This window comes from Hydractinia symbiolongicarpus, chromosome 13 (assembly GCF_029227915.1).
Source record: "Hydractinia symbiolongicarpus strain clone_291-10 chromosome 13, HSymV2.1, whole genome shotgun sequence".
NCBI classification, from domain to species: domain Eukaryota; kingdom Metazoa; phylum Cnidaria; class Hydrozoa; order Anthoathecata; family Hydractiniidae; genus Hydractinia; species Hydractinia symbiolongicarpus.
Window position 1 is genome coordinate 18,539,881 of NC_079887.1, and position 23,133 is coordinate 18,563,013.

Sequence of the window (23,133 nt, forward strand, 5' to 3'; positions counted from 1 at the left end):
TTTAAAAAAAAGTTATTTTCCTTATATATATTTGCAGCTTACATTGTAATTTGGTCCTATTTACATTTTGAGCTTCTGGTTTCGTGTACATAATTTTGAAATATTTATGTTCATTTTAGCATGGAAACATCTAGTATAGTTAATGAGATAATTTGTGGCTCATTCAAGAGTGATGACGATTGTTCTTCTGGTCGTAAAAAGTACCTTTGTCGTATAAGATCTCGTTTGAGAAAAAGTTTAGATGTAAGTATTTTTTACTAATTTAGAGGTCGATGATATTAAACGATAAAAAAAATTCCGTACATGAAATTTAATAATGTAGATGAGCAGTTTCTTAAAAATGTAATCAACTATTTTAGAAGCAAGTTGCTGATTTAATAAAATCACACACAAAAGATGAAGTCGTGGAAATGTTAACTGCTCAAATAAGTGAAAAATACCGTACACCAACCTCCAAGGTGAGAAAAACTCTATATAAATACAGAAAGAGATAATTGCACTGTTATAAGTACGACAATACTCGTTGTATTTTTAGGAAAGCGTTGTTGAATCGAGGCGTGACAAGGATCTAAAGGAACAGCTGATTTTAGAAAGAAAAAGATTGAGAAAGCAGAGAATCCTGAATGCAAGATGGTTATGCAAGAATCGGTTCCTTGCGCAGCGTAGCAGACAACTAGCAAAGATCAAACTAGATTCTCACTTTTCGTCGAGAACAGTTTTAATGATGGATTCTGCAAACTTTTCGGATTATCTATGTCATGTTGACGACGTTTTATTGAATGTAGAACCAAATATAATTGATTTCCCAAACAATACCGGACGTCAGTTAATAGCGTCAACGAACAGATATAATTTATTCAAGTCAGCTCTTAAAAACGGTGAATTTGTGGTTTTAAAACAACCGTCAGGTAACTTTTCACATGGTAAAGATTTAACCGTCCTCAGTTACGAAACAAAAATACTTACCCTGATCGGATACCATTTTAACGTCGTATTATGTCATGGGCTGACTTCAACAGATTCAATTTCTGCTTTAGTATTAAGTTATGAATCTGACTTAACTTTAATGAGTTATTTGCGAAATTTTGCTGTTCTTGAATTGGAGGTTATTAAACGCATGCTTTCAAGTTTAAGCGAAGCCATTTTGTATATCCATCGCAAAGGGATTTTGCATAATCAAATTGTTCCAGATAACATATGCTTACGACAGAAAAATGAGTTTTACGAACCAGTTGTTGTCGGTTTTTCGTATTCCTGTCGCGCAGATACCGCTAAACGATTTACACTTATCCAGCAAAATATTTATAAAGACGCTCTGCATCTCCCAAAAAAGGTAAAGGAAGGCGTTACGGCACCATCTTTTCATTCAGATGTTTACTCGTAAAGTCGTAGTTGATTTTCATTTAATGAAACTGTAATTTTTTTACAAAAAGGAAACAAACCAGCGTTTGCAAATATTTCTTGTGTTTTTCCCAAGTCTTAACGTGACCGAGAGACCGCGCTACTTGGCTTTTCACAAAATTCGAACCAACCTTGATCACATCAATGTTTTAAGCCGGAATCTTTCCCAAAAACGTAGAAAGTTTGTTCAAAGTTGCAATTATAAAAGACTAGTCGATAAAGCCCGTGGAAAAATCCACTAAAGCAGGATAAAAATTTTGATGTTAATGAGATATAAGAATTTAAAGATTTTGCTGACGTCAGCAATGGCCCCGTCAAAACCGATAAATTTTTTTAAGAAATTTGTATACCTGTTGCCTCTATCGTATAGATCTTGAAACGCTGATCAAGAAAATGTATAGGATTATGTACTTTTGACAAACGGTTGCAGAGATATTAGGGTTTAAAGGTTTTTGATGACGTCATCAACCCACCCATTCCAAAACGGATTTGGGGACCCAGGTTTGAAAAACTTACCCAAATTGGTCCCAGGTTGTCCCTAGTTACCCACGCGGTGAAAAACATTGACGTCACCACCTCGTTTCCAAGTTATTTGGCCTCAAAGTTTTAAGTGCATTGTAATGGCTTCACTAACCTTAATTAACTTTCCTTTGACGTCAATACTATTTTATCGGTAAAGTTTGGTAAATTACAGAACAATTTTATAGGCGATGTTTTATAGAATTTGTTAAAGAAAATTTTGAAGAATGTAATCCACTTTGCAAAAGTGACAGACAGACACACGAAATTAGCGTATTATTATAGAGATTAATGTGAGAAACGTGGTCAGTAATGCTCATTCCAGGGGCGTTTCAAGTCGGTTCTTGTGAACCCAGGAACATCTCAAGTTGATTGAATGTTGCTGACCTGTTTCTTATATTGGTATATTGCAGCTGAATCCACACGCTTCTAACGGAAAAAAATTCTGACATATCACCCTAATTTCCTTTGTCTAACAAAAAATGGTACCACAACTGTTTTGGCGCAATTCCATAACTGCTACGGACTCGAAATGTGATTATAAAGAAAGGGCAAATGCGTTTTATTTTTATCTATTTTGTTTCCGTGAATAACATACGTAGAAAGGATGTTTTTTATTTCAAAATCAGCTACCTAAAATTTTACAGACCGTTCTAATGTGTTTAGAGTTGTCCCAGGTCAACTTTCAGAATACAACATGTTGTTCATGTTCAACATGTTCATTTTTCCATTATATAAATAAAAAAGATATGTCTAGCAATTAGCTTAGAATACAATAGATTAGGTTCAGAATTATTTTATCGGTTCTCATAATGAAAAATGTCAAGCTAACTTTTTTTTATTTTGATGACATGTTATTTGGATCAAAAAAGCTTCTTCGATCGAGTTATCTAACCAGCTGAAATAGGAAAAACAACATTCTAAATACGAAGTAGCAATGTTTTACTTCTTGTTAACAATACTCCTAAGGCATTTTTTTGTGTATGGATGCTTTATAAAAATCAAGACACACACTATCAATCTTTTGTAAACACGGCTTTAGAATTCCCCGTTCCCACTATGCGATAAATACGCAATGCATTCATGTAGTTGTAGCCAACATAATAAACAATACAATTCTTTCGTCGTACCAAGTATCTGATAATGACTGTTGCAACGTGGTCGATTCAATTTGAGCAACATCTACATGTGACATCTGAAGTTTGCGTGTAACGAAATCTTGATCATCATACTTACGCAAATTAAGTTCTAAAGAATAATTTAATGATTCTACCACTCCACTGACAACTTGTCTAATTTCTATTTGGTCTACTTCCAAATTATTATATGCCGCAATTGACATAATTATTACTTTCCAATAAATTGGCAAAAGCAACACCTTGACCCAAAGCAAAAAAATCATCGCTTAGTTTTTTAATTTTTTTTGTGCTTGACACAAATGTACGTAAACAGTGTATCTATCTTTCCTCATTGAAGCAACTACAAAACTTTTCACAATGAAGGATAAAGTTCCTCTCTCTTAATTGTCGAAGCTCTCTCCTGAAACCATATAGCCATGTATTTTTTCGTTAGTAATCTCTCTAAATACTTGTACCCGTGCAAGAGTTTTTAGAAAAACTAGGGTCCAAGGTTGTTGTTGATAAAATATTTGAGGATGTATCTTTAGGCTGTAATAATTTGTTTATGGTGCTACTTATTTAAAAATGGAATCACAGTATAATGGCGTGATCCATCCATCCATCCATCCATCCATCCATCCATCCATCCATCCATCCATCCATCCATCCATCCATCCATCCATCCATCCATCCATCCATCCATCCATCCATCCATCCATCCATCCATCCATCCATCCATCCATCCATCCATCCATCCATCCATCCATCCATCCATCCATCCATCCATCCATCCATCCATCCATCCATCCATCCATCCATCCATCCATCCATCCATCCATCCATCCATCCATCCATCCATCCATCCATCCATCCATCCATCCATCCATCCATCCATCCATCCATCCATCCATCCATCCATCCATCCATCCATCCATCCATCCATCCATCCATCCATCCATCCATCCATCCATCCATCCATCCATCCATCCATCCATCCATCCATCCATCCATCCATCCATCCATCCATCCATCCATCCATCCATCCATCCATCCATCCATCCATCCATCCATCCATCCATCCATCCATCCATCCATCCATCCATCCATCCATCCATCCATCCATCCATCCATCCATCCATCCATCCATCCATCCATCCATCCATCCATCCATCCATCCATCCATCCATCCATCCATCCATCCATCCATCCATCCATCCATCCATCCATCCATCCATCCATCCATCCATCCATCCATCCATCCATCCATCCATCCATCCATCCATCCATCCATCCATCCATCCATCCATCCATCCATCCATCCATCCATCCATCCATCCATCCATCCATCCATCCATCCATCCATCCATCCATCCATCCATCCATCCATCCATCCATCCATCCATCCATCCATCCATCCATCCATCCATCCATCCATCCATCCATCCATCCATCCATCCATCCATCCATCCATCCATCCATCCATCCATCCATCCATCCATCCATCCATCCATCCATCCATCCATCCATCCATCCATCCATCCATCCATCCATCCATCCATCCATCCATCCATCCATCCATCCATCCATCCATCCATCCATCCATCCATCCATCCATCCATCCATCCATCCATCCATCCATCCATCCATCCATCCATCCATCCATCCATCCATCCATCCATCCATCCATCCATCCATCCATCCATCCATCCATCCATCCATCCATCCATCCATCCATCCATCCATCCATCCATCCATCCATCCATCCATCCATCCATCCATCCATCCATCCATCCATCCATCCATCCATCCATCCATCCATCCATCCATCCATCCATCCATCCATCCATCCATCCATCCATCCATCCATCCATCCATCCATCCATCCATCCATCCATCCATCCATCCATCCATCCATCCATCCATCCATCCATCCATCCATCCATCCATCCATCCATCCATCCATCCATCCATCCATCCATCCATCCATCCATCCATCCATCCATCCATCCATCCATCCATCCATCCATCCATCCATGACTGTCCCTCGGTCCCAACTGCTTTTTTTATTAGAATCAAAATCTTTGCATTCTTCTTCAATGAATGATTTGACGTCCTCAGTTACAACTTTTGAGCATGTCACCATTATTAGCAAAGTGATAATTTTGTCTAATGACGCCATTGTGTCAGGAATTTAGTAGTGAATTTATCGGTGAAATTACAAAATGACAGAGGTTTCTCTAGCTTTTAAGATTTTTTTTTTCGATCACACGTTACCATCGCTAATATGAACCCCGCATAAAAAAGCTGTCGCCGTATGGTACTTTTACTTTCTGATGTTAAAACTAATCCCGGGCCTTGCACTATTCTAAAGTCGGTACAGGGATCTTTTCATCAAGAGGATGTTAGGCTTGGAAATTTTACTGGTACACAATGTATGTGTAATTCCCTGTTTGCAATCGTTTTGTCGGCTCTTAAAAAAGTTTCTTTTTGGAATCCAGGTGATCTTGATCATATCCTTTACAAAGGAACAAACTGGAACACAAACCTAGGATACACAAACAAAGCGCAACTGAGCTCCCAAATAGTTTGGTTCTTGAAAATGAGGTCATACAAATACAAAGTTTAGAAAATGTTTCTCATATTATTACAGACGATAGCACTTTATTACGCAATTTTCATAATTCATCTGAATCCGATAAAGGGCAAGGAATGCTGGGCATTATTAGCGGCGTTAGTTTTGCTATAGTTTGGGACCACCCACAAATTTATTTATTTGATCCTCATAGCCGAACTAGTTTAGGACAAATAACTGAACAGGGTACGTCAGTCGTTTTAAAATTTGATTCTTTGCAACATGTTGAAAACTACATACGCGAAATATACGTCACCCCTGGCGAAGCAATGTGTCTTGAAACTCAATATTTCAAAATACTCACAACTGAACAGATAACTGGTAAGATTATGCTTAACATTCGCATAAAAAGAAAACTAGATCAATCAGAGAGAGGCCGAGTGAAACAAAAAAATTCAATAGGCAAATATCAGAAAACGGAACACGGCCAAGCTAAGTTGAGCGAGTCGATAAGCAAATATCGGAATACGAAACAGGGGCAAGCTAAGATGAAAAAGTCAATAGCCAAATATCAGAAAACAGAAAAGGGACACGCTAAGATAAAAGAGTCGATAGGCAAATATCAAAATACAGTAAATGGTCGATCCAAGCTAAGAGAGTCGAAAAGTAAATACAAAAGAACGGAACAGGGCCAAGTGAAGCAAAGGGAGTCCGTAGGTAAATATCGGGAAACTGAGCAGGGCCAACAGGCACAAAAAACTGCAAAGAAACGCCATATAGGGGAAGGTAAAGCAACAAAACGGAAGCGTGTTAACAATCTGCCTGATTTTGATGAAAAAATAAACCAATTTAAAAAATGCATTTGGGAATGGGCCATTTTATATATGTGTCATATGTAATCGTTCTTTATATAAGCTGTCAATTAAATTTTTTCGCCACATCAATTATCCTGCCATTCCAGAAGAGCATTTTCGCTTCAGAGTACAAAGTTTTGACGGCAAAGAATACATATGTGCAACATGCCATTCAAAACTTACTAAAGGAAAAATTCCTTCCCAGGCTGTATCTAATAATCTCCAAATGTTTGATCTCCCAGAATCAATGAGCACATTACGACGATTAGAAAAAATCATTATATCTAAAAGAATTTTATTTAAACGAATTGCAATAATGCCTAAAGGTCAGTGTCCTAGAATAAAAGGTGCAATATGTAATGTTCCAATAAAAGCGGATGAAATAAGCAATGTCTTACCAAGAGGAATGGATAATAATGGTGTAGTGCAAGTTGCGTTAAAGAAAAAACTGAATTTCAAATCTAACGTTTATTTAGAATCCGTAAGGCCAGATGTTATTCGGGAAGTTCTTTGTTATCTGAAACTGGTTAACCCTCTCAAATATTGAAATTAATCTCACAAACATATCACCTTCCTGGATTAATTTACATCTGAACATAAAATTGGGGAAAGTGAAAATGAAATGAACGTTGATTTTGCAATAAAATCGACAACAAATAATAATATTGGTGATGTAAAAACCAAGATTGAAGATTACCTGGACAATAGCGAAGAAGAGAATGAAAACCCGTTAAACGAATATCGCTTGCCTTGCCAAGAAACGTCTTTTGTTCCAACTATTCCACATGAACAAATTGACGACCGAAATATTGTTATTGCTCCAGGAGAGAACAAATTTCCCATAGCAATAATTTCTGATGAGCATTGTGAAGAACTTTCCCACCCCTATCTATTTCCAACAGCTAAATTCGGATATCACACGAAAAGACAAGTACCACTTTCCCCGACCAAGTATTTCAACCAAAGATTACTGAACTATAGACAGAAGTTTGCCTCTGATACTGACTATATATTCTTTGCTCATGCAGTGACTCAACATCTTAATTTAAATAGTCGCATAAACATCGCTATGCAAAAAATTAAAGCAGATGGTCTTACAGCAGAAATGATGTCTGCGAATTTTAAAGAAAGAGTTAAATCGTTTATAGCCAGTGACGACGCTTTCACGTTTATGAACACGTTGAAAGGAACTCCTGCATATTGGAAACGATTTCTCTTTGAAGTTTTGGCTATGGTAAAACAGCTAGGACTTCCAACATTTTTTATGACTTTGTCCTGTGCAGACTTAAGATGGAATGAACTGGTTAAAATCATTACTAAATTAAAAGGTAATGACATATCTGAAGAAGAAATCGAAGATCTAAATTATTATCAAAGAACAGAGATTCTTAACAGTAATCCAGTTCTTCTAGCAAGACATTTCCAATACAGAGTTGAGACGTTTTTTAAAACCATATTTGTCAACGGGCCATTAGGTAATGTAAACTACTACGCGATTAGAGTTGAATTTCAGGTTAGAGGTAGCCCACACATCCACTCTTTATTATGGGTTGTTAATGCACGTAGCGATAACAAAAAAGAATATATTGCCTTTGTGGATAACATAGTTAAATGTCAGCTTCCTAATAAAGACAGCAACCCAGATCTCTACAAACTAGTTTCGACATATCAAACACATTCTCATTCTAAATCTTGTCGTAAATATAAAAACAAGAATTGTCGATACTCTTTCGGCAAGTTTTTTACAGACCGAACAATTGTTGCTGAGCCTTTACCTGATAACATCTCAAAGAAAGAAAGAGAAACACGGTTAAAAGAAAGAAAGGCTATACTAGAAAAAGTTAAAACTTACATAGATTCAAATTTGAATCCAAGATTCAACAATATTCTTCATCCAGATGAACCGAATTATAACCAACCAGGAACAATTGAACAAATCCTTCAAAGTTTAGCCATAACAAAAAAAGAATATGAAAACGCACTAAGCATCTCACCTGACACTGGATTTCAAATTCACTTCCGAAGGCTTCCAGATTCTTGTTTTATCAATAATTATTTTACTGAAGGTTTGAACGCATGGGAAGCTAACATAGACATTCAACCTGTTCTTGATTATTATAAAGCAGTTTCTTACATGTGTGCTTATTTGTCGAAAGTTGAAAATGAATCTTCAGAGGCAATGAAAAAAGCTGCATCGCAGGCACTAGAAACTGGTGATTCATTATTTGAACAGATGAAGTCAAATGCAAATGCGTATCGAAATCATCGCGAAATGTCAGTTCAAGAAGCAGTAGCTACCATAATGCCAGAAATATGGTTACGAAAGACATTTCCAGCTGTAGTTTTTGCAAATAGTAACATTCCTGAGAAGCGATACAGGGTTTGTCGTAAGGAAGAAGAAATTTTAAGTTTACCACCAGACAGTACGGATAATTTTAAACGAAACATGTTGGATAGATACATGGATAGACCAAATTTAGAATTTAAAAAAGGCAGATACCCCATGTTGGAACAAATGTGTTATGCTGAGTTCTTGTCCAGCTATTCCATGAAAATAAAACCGAAACCAGAAGATGAAAATGACAAGCAACCAGAAGTACTTAAAGAAATAATAGCTGAGATTCAAGTCGAATCTCCTTATCCAAAAATTATACCTCTGATGTCATCAAAAGAAATGTTGAACTTGCGAAAAGAAAAATGTGTTCTAAGATACCATGTGTACCTAGTCGAGACAAAAATCCAGAAGGATATGCACATCATTTGCTCTTTATGTTTTATCCTTTTCGCCAGGAAGCAGAATTGCTAAGCGAAAACTCGTGTACTTTCTCAGAGAAATTATTGGAAAACGGTGTATTAGAAATTATAAATACAAATAAAAGGATATGCGAACCATTTGGTGAACTTGTTGAAGAAGCAATGATAAATTTTCACGCAAATGTAAATAATCTTGATTCTTTCGCCGAACAGGAAAACGACGATGTTACTGATGAGATTAGTAGTATAAACAACCATGACACTGACGAAATTCGAAGTGAAACCGAAAACATCCCAGTTTTTGGAAACACTTTTTCATCTATTACTGAGCCTGGAATTTCCGAAGACGAACTCCATGAAAAGATTCGAACATTAAATAAAACACAAAGGCAAATTTTTGAAGTGGTAAATGATTGGGTTAGAACTTACGTAAAAGGTTTAGCATGTAACGCACACCATAAAATTAAGCCAATTCACATTTTTCTAACAGGAAGTGCAGGTTGTGGAAAGTCCCATTTAATAACAACAATTTCTGACATGCTAAATAAAGCACTTTCCTATCGTGCAGGAAACTTAGAAAAGGATAAAATTCTCATTTTAGCACCAACCGGTGTTGCTGCCATTAATATAGAGGGAAAAACAATACATTCAGCATTAGGTATACCAGCGGATAGAAGTTTCACTAAACACATTTCTAAGTTAAGTGATAAAAAGAAATGTATGCTGCGAAACAAGCCTTCAGAACTAAGCGTTATTGTAATAGATGAAATCTCAATGGTTTCAAACAAGCTACTTTTACATACTCATCAACGGCTAACCGAAATATTTGGATGCGCAGATGACATTCCATTTGCAGGAATATCTGTTATAGCATGTGGCGATTTCTACCAACCTCCACCAATTCAAGCAAAGCCAGTTTACGCAGAATACAAAGATGCATTATTAAATCTTTCACATTGCTGGAAGCATTTTAAGATTGCTGAACTAACGAAAGTTATGGGACAGCGTGATGATCAACATTTGATTGAATTATTAAACAATATCAGAGTGGGAAAATTAGAAAGGCAACACGAAGATTTACTAAAATCTAAATTTATTTCACCAAATGACCCACATTACCCCAAAAATGCAATTCATATATTTGCTGAAAATCAACCCGCCTCTGAGCAGAACAAAAAAATGCTTAATAGCATAACATCGGACGAAATAAATATCGAAGCTATTGACAAAATTCCAGAAAATATACCCGTGCAATTAGTCCAAAATCTTAATTCTCGCACTCAAATGGAAACAGGTGGACTTGCGCGAAACCTTCTGTTAAAACTTCATGCAAAAGTCATGTTGACGTCAAATATTGATGTATCTGATAAACTCATTAGCGGACAGATAGGTACTGTTCATCGGTTGAAAACCGATAGCTCAGGAAATGTAACAAGAATATATTTTGACATGTATACTGGACTTAAAGCTTCGAGAACAGATCCATATGCTATTCAAGAAAATGTTGTTCCAATTAACAGAGTAGAGAAAGAAATCAAATTTAACAAACATAATCCATCTTCACCTTCTATGAAACGACTGCAATTCCCACTAATGCTGTCATGGGCCTGCACTGTTCACAAGGTTCAAGGAAAAACGTTTGATAAAATTGTTGTCTGTTTTGATTTATTAAAACAATGAGCCTTTCACTCAGGACAAATCTATGTTGCATTAAGTCGAGTCACAAGTTTAGACGGTTTATACCTAACGGGTACATTTGCTAAGTCAACCATTAAGTCAGACACACAAGCAACAGAGCAATACAATTACATGCGAGAACATTCAAAATTGACACAAAAAGAAACTGGTGTAATTAGCGAAAATTCTATTATGGTCACTTTGCTTAATACAAGATCCTACAACAAGCATAAAAACGATATTAAATCCGACCGCGTTCTCATGGAAAGTGATTTATTATGCCTAACGGAAACTCAGATACCATTGAACTCACATTGCGACTCAAAACTAGATTACTTTACTTTAATTCCAAACAACAATGTGGACAAATTTTCTAGTCTATTAATTGGTCATAATGAAACTATACAATTGTTTGATATTGTAAAAATTCCTGGTGTAATATTTTTTAGAATGACAAAAAGAACGTTTCACGAAAACGCTATTAATGTTTTGCTTCTATATCGTAAAAATTCCCTCAATAGAGATGAGTCATTATACCTTATTCAATATTTTTTGGGAAATGAAACTGTTGATATTATACTCGGAGATTTTAATGTGAATGCATTTAGCGATGAAAACTATTTCCCTGATTTTCTTACTGGATATAAACAAGTCGTAACCTCGCCAACTCATATATCAGGTTTACTTATTGACCATGTCTATATCCGTGAGAATGTTTTTAATACTTTTAAAGTCGAGACCTTCGTTAAAACTGTCTATTTCAGTGATCACGATGCAATCAGGCTTAAACTCTCTCTCTCTCTGATTTGAAAAAACAACCTTTACAGACGACTTCAAACAACTTTTTTCTTCGTGTTTTTAACCTCCTTTATTTTTTTTGGCATTTTAAACTTTTAAATTAATACTGTCCTCGATCGCAACGCATATAATTGCTTTCCAAAATGTTTGCTTAAGGCGAAAATCTTCAAGCCACAGGGCTTCTTGTCTTATTTAATTTCCCAATATGTATACAAATAATGTCCCGATAATTACATAGTTATAAACTGTGTTTTTATTTGAAAATTTAATACAAACTTTTCCACAAAATAAAATGGCTGAGTGATTGTTTTACCTGCACAGGGTAACAACAGGTTCTTTTGTGTGTTGTTATTTAAATGAAAGTTGGATTCTTTTTTGGCAAGGCTATACGTATTTGCAACAAGGTTTACATCTAACAAGTGCTGAGCCCGGGTTTACATCTAACAAGTGCTGAGCCCGGTGTTAACAAGGGGTACTTTCCTGTGTTTTTATTTAAATTTTTTTCTTGATAAAGTTTTCTTGAAAAAGAGTGTTACGCCTATATGTACTTTGCGTTTACATAGGATTAAAATAAACTTTTGAAAATTCACCGGGAACATTTCTTGCAAAATAAAGGTTGGCAAAATGTTTTCGCTATTACAGGGCGCAACGTGTAAATTGTGTTTTTATTCCAGCTAAAGTTGAAGGACAGTTATTTTCTGGAAAATATATTGCCGCCGAATCACATATGCTGTGCGTGTTTCACTCGATTTACGATATACTGCATACCTGTACTAAGGCGCTCCACCTGAATGTGTGGTACAATTTACAATTTGTATTAACTGTTTCAAACCAGCATTTCTCAAAAGTTTAATTATCTAGGCTGTGTGCTGTAAATTCCTAAGTGTATATAATATTCACCTGTAAAGTTTCGTATATGTATATATATATATTTATTTATGCCCTGCTGGTCTAATGGCTATGACACTCATGCAAATGAGAGATCCAGGTTCAAATCCTGGACAGGGCTAGGAAACACATAATTATCTTGCACCTACAATTTTTTAAAGTCAAGCGTTGAAAAACATAAACAACCGAGATACATCGCCCTCTTCATGTGCAGGTGAAGAATGGGAACTCGAAGTTGCTTTTATTAGCCAGAGAAATTGTAATTAGAAAGTAAGCGAGGAGAGCAATTTAAAATATTGCACATATTTTATAAATAGGACAGGGCGTCTATGCAAGGCGTTAAACAGCGGTTTCACTAAAACACTGAAAGTGGGAAATTCCGAAAACAAATGTTTGATATTTATAGAGAATAACACAAAAATTACAATGATATATTTCTGCGGAAGGCTTATTTTCATACAGCAGTATTATAGCGCCCAGTCGTTAAAAGCGCCGCAACTTTTGATCTACGCATACGCATTTTCGGAATAATTCCGCTGAACTCGCGCTTTTGTATGCGCCGGGACGATTGAATAAAAGTTGGACAGACTACTTTGTGGAAGCAACATTTCAGCCAATTAAAATCTATACTTGATTTGCGTAATAATTTTTAATAAGATTTTCATTTCCAAATAGCTAGCAACAACGTGCACGGTTTTGCTTTGAAATTCTACCCAAAATCGAATAAAGTATACGTAGTAAAATAAACACTGCGTGAAAGATGTTTCTTTGATGACGCCAGCTAAGACTATTTTTCATCCAAAATTTCCTTCAAACAATACGATGTCTGTATTTTCACTTTTGAGGGAGGACTCTTTAGCCTCTCTATTTATAGCCGCTTAGAACCCCTAAAAAGCATTTAGTGATTTCCGCTAGTCGAGCAAAAAAGGGAGAAAAAAACAATTGTATGTGATTTATAAATTCAGAGATGAGTGTCTTCATCTTGATGTCTAAACTATAAAATTACAATTGATAACATAAACATCACATTTTTAAAACTTAAAGCAGCTGCTTGTTTCGACTTTTTTCCTTCTAAGCTGTAAAAAAAATGGTGAAAGTACAGAAACTCATCGAATCACAACCTTCTGAATAACTTTCTGCTCATTTATAAAGCTAAGGGGGCATGCGCATGAAAATGTTTCTAGTGCAGCAACACGTGGCTAGATCGTTTTACATTTTACACTTGTTGATAAATAGCATTCTTTTCTATTGGTTTCAGAGTAAAAAAGAACTTGAAAGAGTTTTACAAGCCTAATGATTGTGACAACCTTTTATTTTTATTATCTTTAATATAACCGTCTCTGCTCGAATTTAACGACCATTGTCCGTGTTTTCCTATCAAACGATCCTCATGTCATGTTATTGGCTGCTGAAGTCGCCCCTCCTGAGTGAAGAGAATGCAATCCATAATTTTTCCTTCTTCTCTGAGCAAAGCTCGTATTTGCTCCATAAATATTTCTCTGGTTCTAGTGTATGATAATCTTTTTTAACCGTGAACATTGTAGCCTTTTGAAGTTTTGGCCAGGCGACAAATAAGGAACGAATCTGGTTCGTTAACTAAATTTGTCTCGTGCAAATACTTATTTACCCAAAATACAGGGCAGTAACGAGTTTCTCTTATATAAACGATGTTTCCTTTTCTTATCTGATCACATTTCGATATTTCAAGGAAAATTTGCGGCTTGTTTTGTAGATTATACCGAAAACTCGTTGATCGATTAAGATGTCATTTGCAAGTATGCCGTACATACACTAAAAATGTAAATACATTTCCACCACATTTGGGCGTTAAACATATTTCAGCCCCGCAGGCTATTTCACGTCACCGCTACATTTGAGCGGGCGCCACATTTGGGCGTTATCAACATTCGTGAACTTACGTCATGTAACTCTTTATTTCTTGCCTCTTATAGCTAAATTACTGGTCAATCACCTGCCCGACCTTGGCGTTATAAACGTATAACCAGTGCTTTGGTAATTGCTTCTCCGCTTCTTAAGGCGCTGAATTTTACGCTGCTCGTTAGTTTGACAATGAAATAATTGAAAAAATTAACGTTTTATTTCGAACAATCGATGTACAAAGCTAACGATTTAAATCTAGCAAATCCCTTAAAAACTGATTCACATTTACAATTGTTACTAAAATAAGGATCCATTAATAAACATTGTTTTATGCACGTGTCAAAACAAACACCGTCTCCGGTTAATAAAGGCCAATAGTATGCCGATCGCCACTCTGGCACAAATAAAACTCCCTTGGTTTTGCATAACTGTAAATGACGCAGCACATTGCTAATACGGCTGATAGGAGGGCACAACCAATTAAATTCATTTTCCCAGTTAAATGTAAAAGCATTCATTCCGCTCGACTTACGGCATAAAAATTTCCAATTGAACTTCTTCACTCTATGATTTAACTCGTCTGCAAATCTATCACATGTGAATTCCCAAAACATACTTTAAATATAGCCAAATGACTCATTATCGATGCTCCAGTTAACATTATCGTTTAATTTTGAAAGCCAAGTTGGTTTAAGAGTAACATTTAATTTTAAACAAAGGTCGTAAATGTCTAAAGCAATTTGCTGCAATTAACTTTTGTGCTTCCCGCATCAATAATTTTAACCAAGTGACATTATCAGAGAACCACAGAACAAATTCGTTGCGTAGGAAATCTCCAAGTAACTCAAGCAAATATTTACGTGTTACGTGTTTTTTCGTATTCGTTGAAATTTCCTCTAGCAATAACACCTAATCGTTGTAAAACGTATCCACCATATCCAAAACCACTTGCGTCTGAATAAACCACCCTAGTTGGGTTATGTTTTATAGCAAAACCATTACTTTTAGATAAGTTTCTTTGCCAAAATTCCAGCTCAAATTTTGTCAATTCATCTATTTCCAAAAAACGAAACCACGTAATTCAAGTTTCTATAAATTTGTACATCCCACGTGTAAATAAAACAGATTAGATGCCCTGCAATTTTTGAGATTTCATGAGCATTAGAATATTGTTTTGATAACGCAAAATTAATTAAACGCAATTTTTTCACTATTTTTTCTTGCGGGACTCTGTGCTCCATTTCGTTTGTGTCGACTACAAAACCTAACGATTTTGCTTGTTTTTATGGATAGAGTTTCGATTTTTGTAAATTTAGAGTAAATCCCACAGCAAGTAGATCTTGTTGGACTTTTTCCAGAATTTTTGAGACACGCTCATAACCTTGGTCGCCTGGATACCATCGTCCAGACACACAACACATTTTATTCCTTCTCCTCGCCATTTCTTAACAGAGGGCCTTGTAAGTTTTGTATAAACGTAACAACCACTTGCTAATCTGAATTGAAGAACTAAGAATTGGAAATATTTTGTCACTCCGTCTTCCAAATTCCAAGCAAAGCCTAAATATTTTCTAAATTATGCGGCTATTTTGACATGATGGTATCTGCTTTTCAAATGTTGTTCAAAATCCAGTGTTTTTAAATTTTCGAATCGAACCTTTTTTAATTCTAAATGTTCGTTGACATGTCTTAAATCTAAAAACAATCTAGGTTTTTCTCATTCTGCCACAGTTACAGGATTAACACAGTATGGGGCTTCGGCCACTTCTTGATACAATTAGTTTTTATCAAATCCGAAGTAGAGACTTCTACAAATTCTCTGTTCCTTGTTAGATGCATTGTTTTTGGCGTATAATGGAGGTGTAGTTAATTTGAAAGGTAGCTGATAACAATTCTCGACTACATTCAACACAAAGGACAGTTTTCCAAAAAGGTAAACACTTTTTTATTTTTCCGGCAACTACACTCTCTTGGCTCTCGTATTCCCAATTACGACCTAAAAAATTTTAAATATATATATTATATATCAAGACGTACATTTCACATAATATCAACACATTTCACATAATATCAACACATTTCACATAATATCAACATTCTAATTAGGCCTGTCAGGTATTTTTACTTGATTGTTTTTCGAAAATGGGCAATACATTTAAAAATATCCTTGACGGCCATACGACCAACAAGTTTTGTTTTCGTGAATTTTTGTTAAATGAGAACCTTTGCTGAGTATACTCGCGGTTATTGTTAGTGCTATGAGGTGAATTGTAAGGTAATCGTGAACGACAGAGGTTCTAGAATAAGGATTTCGTTCTCTCTTGCGCTTCTCTCTTTTTGCATTAGCACTCCTGATAGCTTCCGATATTTCTTTTTCGTCGTCAGTATCAGAGGCCCCCTCATCGGTCAAATATTCTTGTAGAGTTACCCAATCCTCTCTATCCGCTAGTTTAATTAATTTCATTCGTTTTTTTCCAAGACTCTTAGCCGTCTCCAGTGTTTCCTTCGCTTTGTTTATTTTCCCATCGTCTAACCGTGTCTGTATCTTTTCCATATTCTCCAAAACCTCCAGATTGTAATCGTGCATCTTTTCATTTCCTTTCTTGTTAAATTTTGTTTTCTTCTTTTCTTTTACTTTCTAGGTTTGATGTCAACCAATCCAGCATTTCATCCTGTTTTGCTACGACTTGTTGCATCACTTTTGCTGCTGCAGCTGCTGCCAACTCGATCATTCTTGGTTCGGATTGCCTGATGGATTCGTTGAACGCAGAAGAATTCGATGGACCCTGTTCGGGAGTCATGACTCAAATATATGTTAAATTTACCGTACATCTGAGTCAAATCCAGAATGACTGTATTATTCAGTCTTCTTTTATACCCCGCCCTTATCCTACTACGCATGCTCCCCATACACCTTCCCCCTCGCAGAGCCGAAACGAAACTCCATTTCCGATTTTCTTGCGAACATCGGAAATGCCGCTTGGTAGGGCAACAATATATTGCAGGTTTTTTTTGCATAGCTTACGATAAATAAATGATTTATAATGCTTTTTCCCATCACCAACACACACCGCCTTTTTATTTATATGTGCCTTGATTATCTGCCTCTTCGTAGTCACATCTGCTTAATTGAAAAGCTACCTTACATGTTATTTCTACTATCGTGCAGTTGGCCAGTCGTCAAAAACAAGACATGTAAGGCAAAATTTCTGACTAAACCAAACTCTCATATTTTGCTTCGCCCTAAAGTAGGTGTGTAGGTGCTCTCCTCTCTTCTTCATAAAAATTTTAATTTTGTTATAAACGCATTTGTTTTACAGCAAGTTTAAACAGCATTATTATATTAATTATACAAAGTTTTCCCTACATTATTGCTTTTTTCTCACCGATGTTTTGTAAATAAGGGAAACATTTCTTCCGTTTTCTGTGTTTTTGGCTGCAACGTAACAGATAAATATCGTTTCATTAGATAACGCCAACAACATCAAACTACTACATCAACACTGCGTGCGTTGACTATTGACAGTCATCAATAAATACTGTAAAAATAGCATTCTATTGTGTTAAATTACATTAATTATTTTTTAAAAATAGCTAAAAAAATTAAAATAACATCGTTACAAACCTAAATCCATCCCTCCTTTTTCCCTCTTTAAATCACAGACAGCGTATTCCATCTTATTTCAAGAGCCATAAAACACGCAAAAATTATAACCTTATTTATATTCTTTTTATCTCTCTCTACCAAGATGACAATACTTTGAGCGTTTATAACTTTCCTCTGTAGTTTTTCTTGTTTGCGTGATTTTTTAACTTTTAACCGTCGTTCGATTTCTAATTCAATTTGCAAAAACAAACATAAAAATGATTTTTAAAGAACATTTTTTTGAAACACACAAGTAGGTAAAATACTTTTTAATCGGAAGTCATAATCAGAACTTGAGTAAAATGGCAAATAGCTACGCTTGGGCTCAAATTGCTTTGCTCGCTGGCTTAGGTCCGCAAAAAGGATTTCTATTTAAAATCCAGTCTGCGAGTACAAAATTGATTTGATTATAATTTTGGAAATCTTACGGGTTTAATTTTGCGTAGGAAGGTATGACTTAAATTAGAACGATTTATAGAGTGAACTGCACGTGTTTTCTAAATGTTTTCTAGAGAATATGGAAAGGTTGTAGATTAAAGAATTACACTTCGAATCGAAAAAAGTTGACTTTTCGATATCGAAACCAGAAAACACGCCTAATTCAAGACATTCTTTTTTTCATTAATTGTCAAATTGTGTTTACCCTTCTTCACTGGACGTCGACATCGGAAATTAATCGCGAATTTTATTATTCGGAACTTTATTATTGTTTCAGTTCGATAGCCAATGAGAAATGCATTATATTTGTCATGTTGCTGGTAAAGAATACATGTTTTCATCATACTAACCTTATGTTGCAATCTCGAGAATTTACCAAGTTGAAACATTAAGTTGGCAATAAAAAGAGTATAACCAGAAAATCAGCTACAGAACGATTGATTTTTTTAAAACAAGCAGTAGTTGGAGATGGCGCGGAACTAATGATGAGGAATGATCTGGAATAAAGAAAGGTAAAAACCAGGCTTTAGCCCAGAAACAGGCTTATTACTTAATTTTATTGCTTATTAAATTGCGAAATTAATGTTGCTCGACTTATTTTGTAGTTAAGTGCAAATGCAAATACAAATAAGAAGAAAGAAATTTTAAAAAAACATAAGATTCGTAAAAATAAATCCCGCAAAACATAAATTATAGCCAGCAAAAATATATAAACTCTATTACAAAAAATATTCTTTAAGTCCCGTTTCTATTTGACTGCTTTTTACACTAAAGCCTGCGCACTGTCACAAAAGCAGAAATATAATCACAAGGACCATCGTCTAGGTTTTTCCATGCTCGTTTAAGAACAAATAAACATCTTTTGACTGAACATTTACGATATTTTTCGATAGATATGTTTCGTATATTTTAGTAATTTTAATAATTCCAATACTAACATAATAAAGCTAATCTTTCTGCGGAGACTGATAGTCTTGTGAGCTATTCCAGAGACTAAAAGCGTAAGTTGGCAATAATCAACGTAGACATCAAGTTATATATAATAACATAAAAGTGATTAAAACATATACTATCCATGAAATGTTTTTTTAACTCCCTTTAATTATACGGTATAGAAGAAATGAATCGGCACGTGCGTGAAACAATAAAATGTCTTAATTAAAGGCTGGCGTGGCAAAAGAGGCAATCAAAATGTTGAACACACAAAAGATAAGTCTCCAGAGCTACCCTCAACGGAACGCAAAACGCACGAATCATAGGTGTTCAACGTGTTCGTTCCATCAAGCACCAAACTTACAAAAGATCTGCTAAAATTGTTAGAAGCTCTCTTGATAGAAAAATGTGTGAGAGCTTTAATGAATATTTTTTGGTAAAGTGACCAACAATTTTTATCAATAACGATATATTTCGACTTTTACAGTCGTCATCAGGAAAAATCTAAAATAATAGTTAATACAGATTAAAACAAAAGTATCTACAACATCACTTCACGTTCACTATACTAAAAAATATTGAAATTATATTAAAATTTTATCAAAAGAGTGTGACTTTTAAACTCGTGTTTTGTATTTAATGATGGCTTAATGTCATTTATAAAAAGAGTTTTCAAAATCAATAAGTGCCGTTGAGACTTCAAGGTCGATAAAATTTTAAATTTTCCATTGATAGCATACATTCGCAACTATTAAAATGTAAGCCCACCGGACTGGAAATTCTTGAATGCTCCTTTATGCGGGTGATAAGATGCCACTGACATAGCGCGAATTACATCGCAACAAATTTCATAGACCACACCACTTTTAAAGGCCTTATCAACTGGTTGTTTCAGGGAAGGAAGAACAGTTTTCAACTTTCTTAACCATGTAATATCTTTTCAGCTTTCGTGTATTTATGACCATGTACTACAAGCTCTATCTGATGTACCATTCCTGACACCACTGAACGTTTATATTTATCAGGGGCCAAGGCATGGAAGTTCATTAATAAACCTGTGTCCGTCTTTTTGCTATACCAAGTTGAGTCTAGCAATCCATTTTGTTTACGGTAATTAACATATCTAAGAACGGCAATTCACCGTTTCTTTCATTTCCAACCGTAAATTTTAATGATGGATGAAGATTGTTGATATTCTGTAACACGTTTTCAATCTGGTTCATCTTTATATTTCTCAAATAATTATCCATATATCTTGTAAATAGACTAGCATCCCCTTTTACGATCTTATCAAATTTGTGCATCCAACCGTTTGCGATAGGAGGGGCTCCCATCGCTAAACCATCAACTTGCCGGTAGTAACCATCGTTTGTTAACATAATAACGTTACAGCTAGAAATCTTGAGCAATTTTTCTTTCTGAGATCAATCGAACTTGAACCAACCTCCGAAAGCGAACAACATCAACGAAATATCCGATCCAACTGCATCTGACCATCCAGACTGGCTAATCGATCTCCTAACCAATGATACAATGGTTACGTATAAAATAGACACTGGTGCTCGTGTGAACGTTCTATCGATCTCTGTCTTTCAACGTCTCAGCAAAAAAGCAATGAGTATGACATCCTACTTGTATATTTTATATACATACCACACAAAAACCTGCTTGAAAAGTTTCACTCTAAAATTATTCTTGCATTAATGTATACAAAAAAGTTGCATAGTACTATTTTTATCTTTAATATATTATAAAAAATATTTACACCTGTGAAAAACATGTCAATTTCCTATGTGCTCATGCCAGTTTTTGAAATTTGATATCTTAAGAACTGCCCTAGATTTTTAATAGTGGGGAGATTCCTCTATGCTGCTTTTCAAAAAAATTCACAGGAAAAAAGAAAAAAAAATATTTATGTAGCATATTTTTAAGATTGTAGTAACTGTTTTACTTATGTGTTTAGTATTTTTACTTGTACATTTATATTATAAATTCCCGAAAAACATTTCTAAAAATTGTCACCCAAAGACGTCCTTCCTCAAATCTTCAGAGTGTTGGCTTTGTAATTGAAATTTGCTTGTGCGAATTTAGGTTCTCTGAGTTAGTGTTTGTCCACGCACGACCATAGGTGTAATACAATTTGAATATTTTTCGGTCCTAGTATTTATTTTTTGTTATTGATAATAATTAATATTTTTCGTTCCTAACATTTATTTATTTTTCGTTATTGATAATAATTAATTTTTTTTTGTTCCCAATATCTATACTATAATGCCCGTATACGTCTGTCCGTCCGTCCGTCCATCCGTCTGTCTGTCACGCAAAATGGTAGCTTAGCTGCGCAGGTAGCGAGACGCACGCAATACGGTATAAAAAGGACGGGCGAACCCGTGGATTTTCCACGGGCTGACGACTAGTATTAATAAATTAATGTACATTTTTAAGCCTGAATTAACAAGGCAATAAAAACTCCAATGATATATCTGATGTTTTTTTCTACGCAATGAACGCGTAACGGGAACTATTATTACTCATTGAAACCCTTTACGGACTTATTGACGGCCTGTGTGGAGTACATAAAAAAAGTCATAGAAAAATTGACTCTTGCAAAGGAGTCGTTTTAAATTTATAGGTCGAAATGAGTAACAAGAAGGAGTCATTAATCATGACAACTTAAAAGGAGTCATTTGAGCACTTATTTTGACTCCTTTAATGTGCTCTTAATGACTCCCTAAAGGAGGTCCCCATAGGCACCGTAAAAAAAACCTTTTTAAGTTTCATTTGACTCATCTAAATTTATCAGTGACTAGAGAAATCCATTAAGCTACTTGGTTTGCAATATTAAAATAGGCAGAGTCTGGCATTGATAGGACTGGTCGTACTGGAACTGGTGGTTGACTGCCAATAGGCTTCAGCTTATTGTACAAACTTCGGGAAATTTTATTTTCATTCTTCAATGATTTCAGCAATGTTATGACTCGTTCTTCCTCTTTTAGTATGGGACTTTAATGAATACTTTAAAATAAATTGCTTGCAAAATCCACACGTAATAATGACTTCTTCATGTGAAGGTATCTGTAACCTTTTATTAGCCGTTTAATCTTTGTTTAATTTTTAAAATTGCTGAGTCAGCAGATAATTCTTTATTGACTTCTGTTTTAAAACAAACCTTGGGTAAAAGGCTGTGCGGAAAACTTTGATACTGTTGTCACAAAATACATGTTTTAGTACATGAAGAAAAATAAATCAGTGGGAGAGTCCCCCAACAATATCGACCCTCTTTTAACCCCCCCCCCTGCTGCCATCATCAGTCAGTTCCGCAGTATATGGTGACCCTTCCCAGAGAAAAGCAAAAACCAAGAGAATGAAGACAACGAACGCACTTAGTTCAACTTTCAGTGACATTATAACATTTTACTTTACAAGTTGTATTTTATGTTGTTACTTTTTCAAAATATTTAACAAAGATAATTCTGATTTTTTAACCACCCGCCATTGTTATCATTGATTTGATAAAGGCTAAAATTCAGCATCGTAGTTTTGAGCAACTAGCACATCATTTGGATTAACTACCTCTTGTCTAATTTCACAAAAGTTATGTAGTAGAAAAAAACAGGAATGAATTACAACAGAAAGTCCTTAAAATTTATGTCC

At 35.4% G+C, this 23,133-nt stretch overlaps 1 protein-coding gene across 1 annotated transcript; it reads left to right on the forward strand.

Annotated features, from left to right (window-relative positions):
* Positions 1 to 7,086: 7,086 nt before the first annotated feature.
* LOC130623158 (uncharacterized) lies at positions 7,087 to 11,349 on the forward strand. Its single transcript, XM_057438646.1, has 5 exons — positions 7,087 to 8,738; positions 8,820 to 9,125; positions 9,344 to 10,855; positions 10,934 to 11,163; positions 11,345 to 11,349. Exons 1-5 carry the CDS (start codon positions 7,087 to 7,089, stop codon positions 11,347 to 11,349), a joined length of 3,705 nt encoding a protein of 1,234 aa, XP_057294629.1.
* The last annotated feature ends 11,784 nt before the right edge of the window (positions 11,350 to 23,133 follow it).

Bases quoted from the DNA above. Each gene is read 5' to 3' on its own strand.
- LOC130623158 (XM_057438646.1), top strand. From the start codon at position 7,087: ATGAACGTTGATTTTGCAATAAAATCGACAACAAATAATAATATTGGT. The intron at 8,739-8,819 runs GTCAGTTCAAGA...TTTTGCAAATAG, and splicing joins TATCGAAATCATCGCGAAAT to TAACATTCCTGAGAAGCGAT. The intron at 9,126-9,343 runs GTCATCAAAAGA...TACAAATAAAAG, and splicing joins CCAAAAATTATACCTCTGAT to GATATGCGAACCATTTGGTG.